General features: G+C 37.6%; 1 protein-coding gene across 4 annotated transcripts in view; it reads left to right on the top strand.

The window, feature by feature from the left end:
* Positions 1-3,387: 3,387 nt before the first annotated feature.
* The window catches only part of CCNYL1 (cyclin Y like 1), a 58,143-nt gene continuing 44,798 nt past the window's right edge, over positions 3,388-16,732 (top strand). The window contains exons 1-2 of one of the 4 annotated variants that reach the window (XM_074298899.1): positions 3,388-3,798; positions 4,671-4,840. Coding sequence is in view for 1 of the 4 variants with exons in the window: in XM_074298896.1 (XP_074154997.1) it covers positions 4,630-4,840 (211 nt within the window). In the remaining 3 variants the exon portion in view is untranslated. The other 3 variants (XM_074298898.1, XM_074298900.1, XM_074298896.1) reach the window with 3 other exon arrangements.

Here is a 16,732-nt window from a genome sequence, read left to right as displayed (position 1 = left end):
GGAAATGGATTATGCAAGGAAGATGAATTCTGTTTGGGAGACTGAATTTGAGGTACCCTATGGGACATCTAATGTCCTTTTAATTTCTGGTGGAAAAATTATATTTGCATACTTATGAAAACATTTCCTTTGAGATATGTCATTTTGTCTATATTAGAATGAAATTAAGGGTGGGAACAGACTTCTAATAGTTTAGAGAGGCCATCACAAACACATGGCCAAGTTTTCTCTCTGGAATTTAGAAGACTCTGTTAATAAAATAGAAACTGAATTATCTCGCCACAAGATACTACATTTGTCGCCTAGACTATTATTGTGAAATGTTTCAGAGTTCTATTTCTGAAGAGATGAATATGGTTGGAATGCATTTCTCAAACTTTTTCTCTTGTCAAATCTAGTGAATTTCTTCCTCCCCCTTGCTGATTTTCCCTTTATAAGATAGACTTCTTTTGAAGAGGCTGCTGTCAAGCATGCCTCTGGGAAAATAGGGGGAAAATGTTAAATAATTGCTAGAAAAAAGATTCCAACTACAGTAAAGTGGTTGCAGCAAAGGCTTCCTTTTAACATCAGTAGGAGGTAACATATCTCAAGAGCAACAAGGATATTATAAGGGCGGAATAAGAGGAAACAGTAAAACCTGTTAAGTACTGGAAATAAAAAGCTTCGGATTTATGGTGGGGAAAAACAATAGAAAATTCATAAATCATAAGGCAATAAACAGTAAACAGGAAGAGTACTTGGTTTCAGGCTTTTCCTAAGGAAGGCTAAAGGAAATTCCTAATCCTTGTTAAAACTGAATGGCAAAAGCAGCTCCTTGAACCTGAAAGTCTCCTTTAATCGTACCTGCTTGTTTTGTCTGTGACTGAGATAAATAGCATCTTATAAAGATGGCATTACTGAAGAATTTGATTCCCAGATACATGAAGTCAGTTGTCTTAACGTTACCTGGGACATGAAGTAGCTGAGTGTGGATTTGAACTCAGGTCCTCTAACTCCAGGACTATGGCAAAGGTCTAGGAATCTGGGACAAAGATAAAATTCCAGCATTTTGAAGGGAATTTGAAAGACCATTTAATCTCCCCTTTACTTCAATCAGGACTACATTCAACCTCCCAAGAGGTAAGGATCATTCTCCCATTTCAAAAGAATTTCAAAAAAGAAATCTATATATAATCTACCTCAATTCATGAAGTTTTTCATAATAAGAAGCTGGTCTTGGCCACTTGACCTATTTCCATGTTTAACAACTTTTCACTGTTGTGAAATTGTTCTTTGTATGTATTAACCTAAATTCTTCCTTTGATGATTGGATGCTGTTTCTTCTGTCCTCTGAAATAATGAAAAAAAAAAAACTGATTACAGTTCTGTTTTCCATGGGAATGCTATGAAACTGCATTTCACAGCCTTTTCTTCTCTTACTCTATAATCTCAACTCTTTTTGCTTTCCCTTAGAGATCCTATTTTCAGACTTATTAATCATTATGACAGCTCTCATATAAACCCTTTCCACTTCTCCTATAATGGGACATGATATAGTAGTAAAGGTTTGTACAAAGCTGATTGTGTACTGTATTCTTTTATGCATTACAGGATCATACCTTTAAAAACAACTTTTTTATGATCTACTATAACCCCTATTATTTTTTTCTATACTTGCTCCCATTGCCACTCTTTCCCATTTTATGAACTTGTTTTTCCCCAAAAGCAAATTTCATCTTTTCCTTTCTTATAATCTAAATTGAGTCTAATCTATCCCACCACCATTTTGCTCCCATTCAAAGCCAAGTCATATTCTAAGTTAATGAATTTTCTCTCTGTCACTCAGGTAATCTATAAAGATGTTAGACTACATTGGACTCAACATATCTCTTTTTCCATCAAGCAGATAACAAATTCAATAAACACATAAAAACACTTTCCAAATATAACACATAAAAACACTTTCCAATCATGTCCCACAATCCCTCGGTGTCCCTGAATGCTACATATCTGTATGAGTGGGAAAAGTTCCCTACACTGATGAAATCACAGTGCTAGAATAAAAAATAAAAATAATAAAATTTATGCTTGTACCAGGCTCTTTGCAAATATTATGTCATTTGATCCTCAAAGCAACCCTGAAAGATACTAGATACTAAAGATACAACCCTAAAACATACTAAATATATACTATATATGTACAGATAGATAGATAGATAGATAGATAGATAGATAGATAGATAGATAGATACAGATATACTAAAACAATCCCATATTTGTCTAAGACTAAATTTGAACTCAAGTCTTCTTGATTCGGGACCCAGTGTACTCACTACACCATTGAGGTTCAAATGAGATAACATATGAAAAACACTTGGCAAACTTTAATATGTTGTATCAATATTATTTACTGTTGTTTGTTGTACTGTCACAACAGCAACAGAGTATTGACATAAAACTCTTGTTAAAGTGAAGGTAAATTCTTTTTCTTCCTCTCTGATCTATGAGATTTGACATTTTATCATAAAAATAAATTAATCTGACAATATTTTATGTTTATTTTTAATTTTATTTTTTCAAATACACATTTCTTTATGAATCATGTTGGGTGAGGAAAATCAGAACAAAAGGGAAAAACCATGGGAGAGGAAAAAAAACAGAAAAAAGTAAGCATAGCAATATTTAATGTTTATAAACTCATGTTCTTGATTTTTTAATTTTTAAAATTTTTTTCATGTTCTTGATTTTTAAAGGGCCTACGATATGTACTAGAATTCTGAAAAAAAATCTATTAAGCTACAATTGTCAAGACTTAAAAAAAAATAAACTCTTGAATGGAAGTCACTGGGTCTTACAGATTTGGCTATCTCTAGTTTATTAAAACTATCTTCTTTTATTCCAGCTTCACTTTTAACACTTTCCATTTATTTGATGTCTATTTCTAATTTTCTCATTTGAAAAATCTAAGCACTAATTCTTTTAAAATATCTCACATTATCCCTTCACTTTCCATCTATTAAAGGTAACATTATCCTTTAAGGGAGGGGTGATTGATGTCTAATGTATATCGTTTTTAAAAGTTCCTAAGCATTATCAGATTTTCTTAGCCTTAACCCCATTCTCTGAAGGATATCTTTAAATAATAAGCCTAATAAAATCAACTTTCTTAAAATTCACCTTTCCCTTCCTCCCATTTTTTTTTCTTTTAAAATATCCTTGAAGAGGAGCTAAGAGCAGCTGAGTTTGTCATTTCTTCTTAAGTCCACAGTCCGCCTTGAAATCTTCAGAATGACTTTGTTTACATTGGTCAATTCCCAGGCATCCTTCCCGGTTTGGGGATGAGAACACGTGCCCATTTTGCGGATGTCCCCGTGTCCAGTCGAGGCTGGAGAAGTGATGGTTGAGGACTTCAGGAGTGAGGTACTCCCGGGCAGTGAAGAAAGTCAGCAATGATTGGCTCCTGGGGAGGGGGGCCAGGAGGGAGGGGAGAATTCAGCAATGATAAGCGTCAGAGAGTGCTGTGAATGAAACGTCTGTGGGTCTGGAGCAAGTTGGGAACCAAGTTACAGCCAAATCGGCAGAAGCACATTCCCAAGTGCGAGTCCCCCGGAGAACGCCCCCCTGCCTAACATCTGGATGAGAAGAAATGGACTTGGTCTCTGAGGATGTGAATTATGAATTGGGGGGTTGTTCTTTTCCCCTTTGAGGGCCTCCTGGTTGGGGATGGAGTAGATTAATGGATTTCTCGATTCCCGTTGGATCGGAATGCCTTCGGGAACTCTATGATTAATAGACAAACACTGTGACTGGCTAGACTAGGTCTGGGAAAGGAAACGGAGATGGGGAGGGGCAGAGGCAAGGGGAGGGACAACGGGAGGGGGAGGGGCTGGCGGAGCGGGGGCCGCCCGGCGGTGACTATGGGGAGGTCTTTGTGAGTCACATGATAAGAACTCCGAGGGGGAGGGAGTAGAAGAGTAACTCTTCTCTTGACTGGTGCCTAGCAACCAGGTGACTTAGAGGCGCTCCGTGGTTGGCGGGCGCCGGGTTTCCCAGCTTCTCAGGGCGTTTTACCCGGGGAAAAGCGAGGGAGGAGGAAGAGGAGGAGGACGCGGGCGAGGGAGGGGATCGAGCCGAGTCCAGCCCAGCCCTGTGGCCCGGGCAGCGGCAGTGGCAGCGGCCCCTCCTGTACCTCGCGTGTTCCCACCCCTTTTAAATGAGCCCGATCTGTCCGTGCCCTCACAGAGGAGTAGGGTGGTAGGAGGCGGCGGCGGCGCGGGAGAGAAGGCGGCGGCGGCGGCGCCGGGTGTTGCGGTCTGGGCGCAGCTGCTGCCGCCGAGCCCGAGCGGAGCCGCGGTCCTCCGGCGTGCGGGAAGGGAGAAGCGGCGGACCGCGGGCGGACATGAGCCGCTCAGCCCGGGCATAGCTCCGGGGCTGCCCATGCCTGGCCCCGCCATTGTTGGGGGAGGGGGCGGCGGCGGCGGCAGCAGCACCGGCGGCGGCGGCGGCGGCGGCGACAGCTAACCAGCCTCGGGCGGGCGGACGGGCGGCAGGCAGGCAGGCAGGCAGGGCGGGCGGGCGGACAGAGAGAGCCGGGGGCGGCGCGGGGGTGAGCCGCAGGACGCGAGGGCCGGGGGGCCGAGGGGGTGTCCCATGGGGAACACGTTGACCTGTTGCGTGTCCCCGGATGCCAGCCCCAAACTCAGCCGGGGTGCGGGGGCGGCGGGCCCGGAGCGCCGGCTGGATGCCTACGACGCAGGGGCCGGGGACGCGGTGCTGGCGGCCGCAGAGCCCAAGGAGACGGACTCGGCGGGAGGCGAGGGACCGCACCTGCAGCACATCAGCGACCGGGAGTTTCCCGACGGTAAGCCCCCGCGGCCCCGGGCTGCTGTGCCCGGGCCGCCCCAGCCGTGGGGTCCGGGGAGAGCGAACCTCGCGCCGGAACCCTCCCCCTGCCCCTGAGGTGGCATCCCTCCCCTTACACGTGGGTGAGAGAGGACGAGCCCGAGCTTCCGTGTTCGGTGCATCTACCTGTGCTCCCTTCAGGTGCCCAGGTAACGCCTGGTAGCTTCACGAAATCTGCCTTTTCCCCCTCCCCCCATCCCTCCTACACTAATTTTTTTTTTTTTTTAAACTCATTCACTCTCCCCGCCGGTAAAATCACAATCCAATTGTCCCCAACTCTTGTCCGTTTGTCTGCTTGGTCCAAGTCGGAGCTGCAGATGCTTCCGAAAGAAACGCTTTATGTGGCCCTGGTTAAGGACTTCTTGAATGAATGTAGATGATGGATTGTAAACTTTTAGGAACTTCCTTGCAAGTCCAAATCTCAGCCCACTTGACACCCCCACTGTTGAGCTGCAAATAATCCCATCTATGAGCCCTGAATAAATGCAGGTGATTGATTGAAAACTTTGAGAAAACGGAGTCAAGTTAGAATTGGGCTGAGAAAAAAAAGTTTGTCCAGGTAAAATCTCAGTCCACCTGTCTCAAGGTTGAGTTGCAAAAGATTGGCCTCTAGATAATCACGTCTCCTTCAGAAAACAAAATGAGGCGCCGCAGGTCTACGAATCCGGGAGCCTTGCCTTCGAGCCCTAATTCAATACTAGTAGAATGAACGTAGATTTTAAACTATAAAGTTTTTGGGAATTGAAAGTCAAATTAGGGTTTGGCTGAGAAAAGGTTGAAAGTGGCCGAGGCTGGTAGCAGTGAGGAATGGTGTGATAAATTAGGCTGATCCTATCTGTGTTAACATTGAAGGAAGGAAGGAAGGAAGGAAAAGGTGGGGATAATAGTTTAAAATAAACAAAACATAGCGTGTGAAATGTCACTGCTCCTGCTGGACTGACGGCTGTTGATAACATAAAGGAAATGAGTCCCACTGAAAGGCCCACTTTGACTTAGCTGTTCCATTTTAGTCTGGTGTAATCTATCCATATCAGGTTATCTATATACCCACACATGCTATAGTACACTAGAGGGGAGTTGGCCATAATAAGCTTAAACTTAGGAAGTTAATCTTTATTTTTCCTTAGCTTTTCTGCCCTTTTTGAAAATTTTGATTAATTGAACCTAGATGCAAAATCTTATGATGATTTGTAATTATCCTTATACTTTGGAATTTCTGAAATCCCCCATTTCCTCCTGACTTCCCAGAAAGAATTATCTTTAACTGTGTTTCTATCCCACTAGAAACTTCCAAATTTTGCCTCTAAAACAATGCTCTTACTCTGTTTTGAAGGATAACCCTCATCCTTTTTGTTTCACATGATAGTTTTGCTTACACAGCATGGAAGGAATTAATTTTCAAGTATAATGAAAAAATAGACCATTTCTTCTGGAAGTCTGTGAAAGGAATTTAAGGAGTTTTCTTGACTGTTTCCTCTTTTTGCCTTTTTGAAACTTGCAGGAAAGCATCCTAGCTCCATAAGGGGAATGTATTTTCGCGGTTCAGTTAGTATACAAAACTCTTATTGTCCCAGTTGATAATGTGATTTCTTTACTACATTGAAGAAACAATATTTTACTTCTGAATAGGATTTAATGGGTTTCTTGCTCTTTCTTGATCCTTATAACCTTATTTATCCCCGCTTGCAGACACTTATTAGGCATTCTGATGCCTGTTGATATGTTCTTTCCCATGCAAGGGAATGAGCCAGAGTGCTAGAAGTGCTCTAAACAAGGTCTCCCAGTTTCTTTTGGGGCCTTATAGATTTATAATTAGACATGAATAAATTAACAGGAGTTCTGTATTGTTTGTATAATTATAATAGAAATGGGTGTTTACTAAGTTAGTCTGCCCTAAGGCAGGTTTGTAATAGAACAAATCATCTTAGAAACAAGATAATAGTAATAATAGTTTAATCTTTATACAATTCCTTCAAGTTTTTAAGGTGCTTTACATAGATTTATCTCTGTTGATCTCACAACAACTCTCTTAGGTATCATTGTCCCCATTTTATAGATTAGGAAACTGAGAAAAATTGTGAATGGCCCAGGGTCACACAGCTAGTAAGCATCTGAGGTCTAGTGCTCTGTTCCCTGAACCTTCTAGTTGATTATCATATCTCAATTATGTGACTTAAACCTAGCTTCTATAAAACTTCAATGGCTTATTAGACAGTTCTTAATCAAAACAGTGAAAAGTATTAATATACTTACATAAAAAATATTAATGAAATGTTCACATCAAAATTGTTTTAAGAACTTTACTACAATGTGTGAATATTATCAGATAATTTTTGTTTTTGGACCTTGGTGTTTTTTCCTTTGCAGGAAAATCATTTTGGGAGAGTAGTTTGTATTCAGTCTAATTTGCTATCTGTTCAGTATTGGCTTGAAGATTGAAGTAAAATTGAATGATTGTCATGGAAGAGAGTAATCATTTGTGAATTATTTTCCTTTAATTTCTTAATAGGTATGAAAAGCAAATACAAACTCTTAATATAGTTGAATTAATTTGAAGTAATATGGTGCAATGGAAAAAATGTATTTGGAGAAAGAGCTAAGTGTTTAAATTCTGTTTCTGCTACTTAATTACCTGGATGAAGTTGATGGAGTCTCTTAAATTCTTGGGTCTCCATTTCCTCTTCTCCAGATTAAAGAGTTTTTTGATTAAAGGTCTCTCTTAATTCTAAATCTGTAAACCTATAGATACTGTACTTTATGCATAGTTTCACTGTATGAAATACATTAAGATCATGAACTATGTTGAAATGAAAAAGTAGACAATCATTTTATCTTTGCTCAGCTGTCAGCAACATATTTGTACACCTCAGAACAGTTAAGAGAAATTTAATTTGAAGAAAGTACATGATGCACTCACATTTTTAAAATTATCTAAAGAGACTCCAAAAATTTTTTTTTAATTCAACACTTAATACTCAACACAAGATGCTAGATTGTGACAAGTTACCTGCCCAGCTTGGAGAAAAGTCAAACACATAGAATTTGCAAGTCGAAGACAACTTGGGAAATGAAATCTGGTTCAACTCTATGGTTCATATAAATGATAAATCTCCCAGAGATGAAGTAGACATCATACTCAGATTGGGAAAAACTGGGACTACAGCATATTATAATAATATATCCATTCAGATTTTGTCTAATACATCATAACATCACTTTGCAGATAGGAAGTGGAAGAATTCAGTTTGACATGGCCCAGTGGCTGGAGAGCTGGCCCATAAATTAGGAAGAGATGGGTTCAAATGCCAGCTGTGATCCTTGCTGGCTCAGTGACCGACCTTTCAGTGCTCTAGGGAGCTTTTTAAGATTTGTAGACAAGACACCTGCCTGCGTATAGAGAGGAGGGTGCTTAATCAGGTGTGTCTGTGGTACCTGAGAGAGGAGCAGAGCAAATAGATCAGCTGGCTTCAGACAAATTCTGGCATTTGCAGAGAAGGTGCAAACCTTCATTAGTAGAAGGGGTTTCCTCACCCAGGGAGTTCCCTATACTATAGAAATCGGAGATCCATTATCTTTTCTGGCCATTGTCCTTGGAGTCAAAAGATTTGGGTTTGCATTGTATTCCTTCCATTGTTAACTATGTGACCAATATTTTTTCCATTGCACCATATTACTTCAAATTAATTCAACTATATTAAGAGTTTGTATTTGCTTTTCATACCTATTAAGAAATTAAGGGAAAACAATTCGCAAATAGTTACTCGCTTCCATGAGAGAAGTCAGACCCAGCTCAAGTGACTGAGAACAACTACAAATGTTCTTTGAAATGGCTACTCATGATAAAAAGCAAATCACGGCAAGGCAAAATTCTGACCCAATGTGCTTGTGTAAAAGTACTGGTATGTAAATTATTTTTGTTTAGTCATTTGAGTCACATACAACTCTTCTTGACCCCATTTAGGCTTGTCTTCTTTTCTTCTCCACTTCATTTTGCAGATGAGGAAACCGAGACAGAGTGTATTGACTTGGGCAGGTAACGTAGCTAGCTAGTAGACAAGACACCTGCCTGTGTATAGAGAGGAGGGTGCTTAATCAGGTGTGTCTGTGGTACCTGAGAGAGGAGCAGAGCAAATAGATCAGCTGGCTTCAGACAAATTCTGGCATTTGCAGAGAAGGTTCAAACCTTCATTAGTAGAAAGGGTTTCCTCACCCAGGGAGTTCCCTATACTATAGAAATCGGAGTCCATTATCTTTTCTGGCCATTGAGGCTGGATCTAAATTTGTAAAGAGGAGTCTTCAAGACTCCAGACCTACTGTACCACCTAGTGAAATAATCATTGATCGATAATCAATCATTAGTGATTATTGATATTCATGGCTAACTTCATATGGTACTTACTGTGTGTGTGTGCAAGGCTTTAAGCTAAACTTTTTGCACATTTGTTTATTTGATCCTAGGATATAGCTGCTGTTAGTATGCCCTTTTTATAGAGAAAGAACCAAGGTAAACTGAAGTGATGGGACTTTGCAGGGTCCCATCACAGCTAATTAAGCATTTGAGACTGGGTTTGAACTCCATCAAGTCTGGTGCCCCATCCACAGCATTGTAGAGCCAAGTGAGCAGACTAGAGAAAAGCAAAGCCTTTTGCCCAGAAGGTCTTAAGTCCTTCAAATAAGGACTGTTGAAAATGTTTTCATCTATATCTGACTTTCTTGAAGCTAAATTAGTTTTTTGACTTTTAATCAATTCTCCAAAAGTGATGAGAAAAACTTAGCTCTTTCAATACTTGTCCAGTACACTCAATTTTTGCGTTGTCCTTTAATCTCCATAGATACAAAATTGAAGCCACACATAAAAAAATGCCTACATTTCCCTCAACATTTTAAATTTTTTCACCTTATTTTTAAATGATCTGTTTCCTTGGAAACTAAAATTGAAACAGAATTATGCCATCAAATACATCAATATTCTTTTTTGTGATGAAGAATTCTATTATGTTGAAAGAAGCCATATGACCAGGGTTAGTAGTTCTGTGTTTTGGTCCTTGCCAAGGATACATTTAGGGATCATAAACCAAGTTTGTAAATTTTCATGAGCTCCTCTTTCTTCAGGTAGAAAATGAAGTTTGTGAAATATTTCCCCAGTAGAAGTTGTGGCACATTTCAGCAAAGACGTCTTGCCTTTCTTTCCCCTTTTTAAGCTCCTTCCTAATACAATGTCATAGTGTTTCTTGGAAGAATAAATAAAATAAGTGTAATTGAAAGTGTTTTGTAACTGTAAAGTATTAACATAAATACTACAATTATTTATCCCAATTCATTCTTAGAATGCCACTTTGTTTCTTTTAAAGAGATAGTATTTAGCATGTATGCTGTGAACTTTCTAAAATTTTTCTTCTTTTAACCATTAGTTCATTAGTTTTTCTTTTTATCCCAGTGTCATAGAAATATCACTGATGGTGTATCATTGTCGTGCCAGACTTATGAGCTTACATGAATTTAATAATTTTGGACTTGATAACTTTGAGATTCATATTGATAGAAATCTTGGAATCTTGTAGTTTTTTTAATTTAAAATTTTTAAAAAATTTTAATACACTTTGTTTTATGAATTATGTTGGGAGAGAAAAATTAGAGCAAAAGGGGAAAGGATCTTGTAATTTTTAAAGGAAAAAGAGCTAAAAGTTACGAGTGCCTTTTCTGACAATCTAGTATTCCAAGCAGTTGTTGTTGAACAAAAAGAAAAATAACAATGTTGGGCACATTTTTTTTTTTACCATCAGTTCACACTTTTCAGTATAAGTAGTCTATAGTCATAGTAAGCAAAATGAGGTTGAGTTTTTTTTAAATCCCCACATATTCAGTGTTTGAATCTCTTTTAGTTCTTCCACAACCCATGATGACAGAGAGAACTGAAACATTTGAAAAGTGAACTTTACATCTTATATCTTATAATGTTAGTTAATTTGATTTTGAAAGGGTATGCATAAAGTTGCAGTAACAAACTTTGTCTTGCATTTCAAAGATTACAAAACTATATGTTTTTAGAGAAAAAATAGGGGAGGGAAAAGTGTTAAAAGTGCTATCCCCCCATGGAGGTTGTGGGCAAGGCAGGAAAAATCTCATCTCCTTTTCCTGAACTAGACCCATCAGAAAGAAAAATGTACAAGTCACCATCTTCCTGTATTTCTAGTGACTAAATAAAAGATAACTCATTTCCCTCTTTATAGACCCTTCCTCTTGATCTCATCTTCATTGCTTTATAGATGACTTTTAAAACTTTAGTCAGAATTCCCATCATGCATTGTCAGCTGCTTGCTAGATATTGCCATCGCTGCGTGTTCATTGGCATCTCAAATTCAACATGCCCCAAAATCCTCTTCAGTCAGCTCGCTAGCACTATTAAGAACCTTCTAAGTGCCAGATATTGAAGAAAGAAAGACAAAGAAAGGTGGAAAAGCCAGTCCCTGCTGGAAAAGGGCAGTGAGGTTGAAGTGCTGTGGATGGAGCACTGGATCTGGAATCAGGAAAACCCAAGTTCCTCATCTGTAAAATGGGGACAGTAATAGCATTGCCTTCCAGGTTTGTTGTGAGGATAGAATGAAATAAGACTTTAAAGCACTTTGCAAACCTTAAAATGGTCTATAAATGAAAGTTACTGTTATTTACCCTGACTCCCCTCCAAACTTAACCTGTTTCTGTTGAGGGTACCATCATCTAGACCCTTAACTACAGAAAATCCTGTTTGTGTGGTTCTAGGATGTAGGAAAATCCATTTGCTTTGCCTGGCTCCTCTATCTCTTCTTCTGTAGCAGCCTTAACTCAGGCCTTCATGTCCTCTTAAGTTCTTTTCCATACCACTGCCAAATAGTTTTCCTAAGTTATATGTCTGACCCTGTCACTTTCTTGGTCATAAATCTTAAGTGATTACTTATTGTTTCTAGGGTGAAATGTGAACTTTTCATCTGCAATTTAAAGCCTTTTCTAATTTGGTTTCAACCTACCTTTCCCATTTCTTTTGACTTTCACCTTACTCTCCCCCTTCTTGTAAATCTAGACTACTCCTTCCCTGGTAAGTTGCTTCCTGAACTTTCTTGGAGTCTATCTCTTGTTTCTTTGCCTTCTAACAATTTCCCTTTGCTTCTTCCCTCTAACCTAGAGGAAAGAATTCTACTTCTACTTCTCTGCATCTTCATCTGCTCTAGAGTTTCTCTGGTCACTATTGCCTCTGAATACTTAATATAATCTCATTGTTAGTTGGTTAATGTTCCTCATCATTTTACCTTGAATTTTACTTTTCTTTGTAGCCACTTCTTAGAACAGGAGTAGTTTCATTTTTGTTGTACTATCCTTATCCCCCTGTATTTATCAGTGTCTAACTCATTAGCCATTTTGAATGTTTATGGAAGAATGGAAATTATGTATTTCCTATGCCTTTCTACTAAGACACAAAGTGACCAGTTTTTTTGCCCTTTGCACATTTAAATTTTGTTCCCAGTACGTAGTCAAGTAGATGAAAGTTTGAGGTATCTTTGCAAAATGTCTCCTCCACCAAACCAATTTATCTGAAAAGAAAATGTGATAAAGAAACCAAATTCTCTTGTGAATTTAATTTATGGTTTTGTTTTGTTTTTTTTTTTCCCCTAGAAGGCATTAGAAAATTTCTTCAATTAAAATAAGGTATTTGTGGACTGGAGATGAATATTACCAATTTCAGTGTAACAGATTTTACTCATGTAGGAGGAAGACACTAAGGTGCCATGCTAGATATGTTGGGAATAAAATGATAAAATCAATCTTTGCCCTAAGAAAACTTAAATCTAATAGGTATTTAAAATATGATAGATAGGAGAATCTCTATTAAAACCCCAAAGTATATCTGAGGTTTTAAAAGGCTACGCCAACCAAACTCAAGCTTGGGTGGGTCCTGCCAAATTGAAAAGGCTTATTGTACAGTTCTCATAGGATTGTGGATACATCCTAACTAGGAAGATCGAGTGGAAAGGTTGATAATAGAGAGCATCTGTGCAGTTCTTGGCCAGAGTATCATGTTTTTGGCCTAGTGATTTTAGAAAATTATATATATTTTTTTCTTTTCCAAATTTATTTTGTTTGAAGAAACAGAAAAAGAAAAATTGAAAAGCAATACAAAACAAAATGAAACAAAAGAATAAAAAACATTATCATGTGCCCAGCAGAACATCAGAGAGGATTCAAAATATATAATAACAAGTACCAATTTAAGATATATATTCATAGAAGAAATTATATTAATGAGTGTCCATCTTTAGAAAATTATATTTTGATCATTTAGTTTCCTCCCTAGAAGAATGAATGAATGAAAATGCAAGAAATAACTATTGATTATGGTTATCCAAATCAGAATGGGCATGGATTAGTGCATAGATTATAATCTCTGCAGTTAAATAACTGGAAAATGTCTAACGGATTTTAGAAAAGTGATCTTCTTTTGTCTCATTAAAAATATCTAAAATAACTATCAGTAGCTTTTTAAAATTGCCTTTAAATGTACCATTGAACATAATTATTTTTATTTTAGATTTTAAAATGAAGGCATTGTACTTGGGTAGACTTCTTTAAGTAGACTATACATTTCAAAAAAGATCTTGAACTCCTAACTTAAAATAGTTTTCAATAAAAACTAAGGACATGGGGAAAGAAATTACATCAAATTTTTTCAAAAATGGGATTTTCTTTATTTCTTTTTTTGCTGAGGCAATTGAGGTTAAGTGACTTAACCTGGGGTCACACAGCTAGGAAGTGTTAAGTATCTGAGGTCACATTTGAATTCAGGTCCTCCTGACTTCAGGGCCAGCACTCTATCCATTGTACCATCTAGGTGCCCCCAAAATGGGATTTTCTTAATATGATTTTACTGTGCATTTTTTTACATTCAGTTTTTCTTATTTTTTCTCAACAGTGAATTCAGTTAGTTTTTTATTAAATACCTGCTATAGGCTATACCCTAAGTTCTGTGGTTTAATGAAGTAGAGATTTTAGATAAATCGAGCATTTGCTAAACATTGATTGTGGTCAGTTTTGTAATAAATGGACCAAATAAACATTAAGAGCCCTACTCTACATAGAGTATTGTAATACATGAAGTATAAGAAGTAGTCCTAACACTTAGTGAAGTTGGTTTAGTACAGGGATATCATAAGCAAAGTGATATGCAAAGTTCAGGGTAGAAAAGGCTATGACTGGGACATACAGAAAATGTCTTGGAGAGGATTATGTTTGAGCTAAACATTAAAGGATAGTGTCAAATTTGCAATAATAATAAATGGCAGTAGTAGTATTTGAAGGTTTGTGGGGAAAACATGCTCTGTTAATGCTCTGTTGGTATGCATATAAATTAGCACAATTCTGGAAAAATCATTTGAAATTATATGAAAAAGTTCTTATCTTTTGACCCTGCAATTTTACCACTGGGCATGTTACCACAAAAGGTCAGAGATAGATGTCATGTGTAACAAAATGATCATCAATAGTGTGGGAGTTCTATGAACTAATTGCAAAATGAAGAGAACAGGTCAAAAAACTATATACAGTGACTACAGTAATATGAAGGAAAATAGCACTAGTTGACAGTTGAATTGAGATTAAATGCATTAATATTAGTTTCAGAGGAAATATATCCCTTACTTGGTAAAGATGCAGGTCATACCAGTGCAGAATGCTCCTATAAACCAGATTAGGTTGTCCATTAATTTTTTGTTAGAGGGATGAGGTTTTTTTTTCTTTGGTGGAGAGGAGGAAGGATATGGGAAATGACAAATGATAAAACTCCCTTAAGGAGCTTTACATTTTTTGAAGGATAAATTGAGGGGAGTGATATGAAGATAAGTAAAGGTATATAAGCATTAAATAATTGGAGTGGATGGGGTGTAGGAGAGGTCTCAGTAGCATTTGAGCTGAGCTTTGAAGGGAACCAAAGATTCTGAGAAGTTGTGTTCTAAGGCATGGGGGAAAAATGAGTATAGAGGATGGTATGGCCCAGTTCTTGTGAAGGGCTTGAATTGCCAGAAAGGAATTTTATTCTATAGGCAATAGGGGATCATTGGGACTTTTTGAGCAGAATAGTAAGTATCATTGAGTCCTGTGGCTTAGAACCTGACAGATGTATGCAAGTAAGATCGAAAAACTAGGTAAAATGAGGCCCTAATATTAAAATGCTTTTGCAGCATGTATTCATTTGAAGTTATGAGGACTTGGACAAGGGGGGTGGTCATATGAGTATGGAAAAAAGTATAGTTTCAAGAGATTCTGTGGAGAATTGATAGGATTTGAGTTAATTGAATATGGGAAATGAGGAAAATTGAAGAGCCAAGTATGTTTTCAGGGTTGCAACTCTAAGTAACTGAAAGAAAGATGTTATCCTCAAAAGTAGGGAAGTTAGGTAGAATAGTAAGGTTTTAAGGGGAAAATAATGAATTCTGCTTTGGATTTTTTGATTTTGATATGCCTGCAGCAGTGGTGTCAAATCTAGACAGAAAACAAACCCCTGCAGGCTGCATGTTGACATGGAAAAAAAAAAATCTATGTTTTATTTTCACTTAAACATTTCTCACTTACATTTTGATCCAGTTCAGGCTGCACATTTGTGAGCAGCAGGGAATTTGCTGTGACAGTCAGTAGGAAATGTTCAATTGGTGATGGAACCAGAACTGTAGAAAATAATTAGTTGAGGATATAGAGCTCTAAGTCATTTGCCCAAGTTGAGTCAGCATTGGTTAAGCACCTATTGTGTGTCTAGGGAGAAGACTAATTCTTACCTTCTTAGAGCTTACAATTTAATGAATAATGAAGAAGTGAACATGAAAACAACTGTTCACAGTAAAATATACAGGATAAATTAGAGATATAATCAACATGCACAAGCATTAAAGGAGTGTTTTGTGAAAACTGAATAAAGTTAATTTATAATTTACTTTAATGTTATAGGCCATTTTCAAGATAATTCAGGGAAATTTCTATACCAGAAGTAGTTTAGTATAATATAGTATTCACATATTATAGATAATGAATGTTACCTGCATTTAATTTAAACTGCCTTGTTTCTTAAGCTGTAATATATTTACTAGCTCTGATACAGATTTATTTATATCAAATAGGGATTGGGATATAGCATACTATCATTACTATAGGGTACTAACAGAGAGGAACTCTTTTAATTCTAAATAATAGTACAGAAATTGAAAAACAGCAGTTTGAAATCCTTTGGTTCCATATGGAGAAAAAAAAGCAAGAATCAATTTCATCTTTTGTCTTTTCTTTACTCGGGCTAATTAAGTAATAGTTAAAACAAGGTGTCTATTCCTACTTATTAATAATCTAGAGTTAGTTATAGCACACCATACTAATTACCTTTGTTAAACAAATAATTTTACATAGTAATCCCTTCTTTTTAACTTAGACCCATTAATTTGGAGTTTTGAGCATTCTTGCTGGGTTGAGATTTATATGTCTTTTCTAGCTAGCTAGCTTTCTGACTCTAGTTAGGCTAAATAAACTCTAAGGTTATTTTCAGCTTTTAAAAATTTTAGGAGCCTATGATTTATTTTAAAAACAGTCTATAATTCAGACAGACTTTCCACCTCAATTATATTTAGGGATTATCATAGGGTAAGAGGGAAATCTTGACCTGTGATTTCTTTGATGTAAGAGATTCCCTCCTTGTACTCCCTGAGTACAGAGTACAATATTTTCTTCTGCAGTGGGCTTAGAGTATTTAAAGCAACTTTGAGGTTCAGCTTTTGACCCATCAGATTGTCAAAGTTGACAAAAAAAAAAAAGTGGCACACGATAGGCTTCAGAAAAATAGGTATAT

The sequence above is a fragment of the Sminthopsis crassicaudata genome, chromosome 3 (genome assembly GCF_048593235.1).
Source record: "Sminthopsis crassicaudata isolate SCR6 chromosome 3, ASM4859323v1, whole genome shotgun sequence".
Lineage (NCBI taxonomy): Eukaryota > Metazoa > Chordata > Mammalia > Dasyuromorphia > Dasyuridae > Sminthopsis > Sminthopsis crassicaudata.
This window is presented reverse-complemented; position numbering and strand designations above follow the sequence as displayed.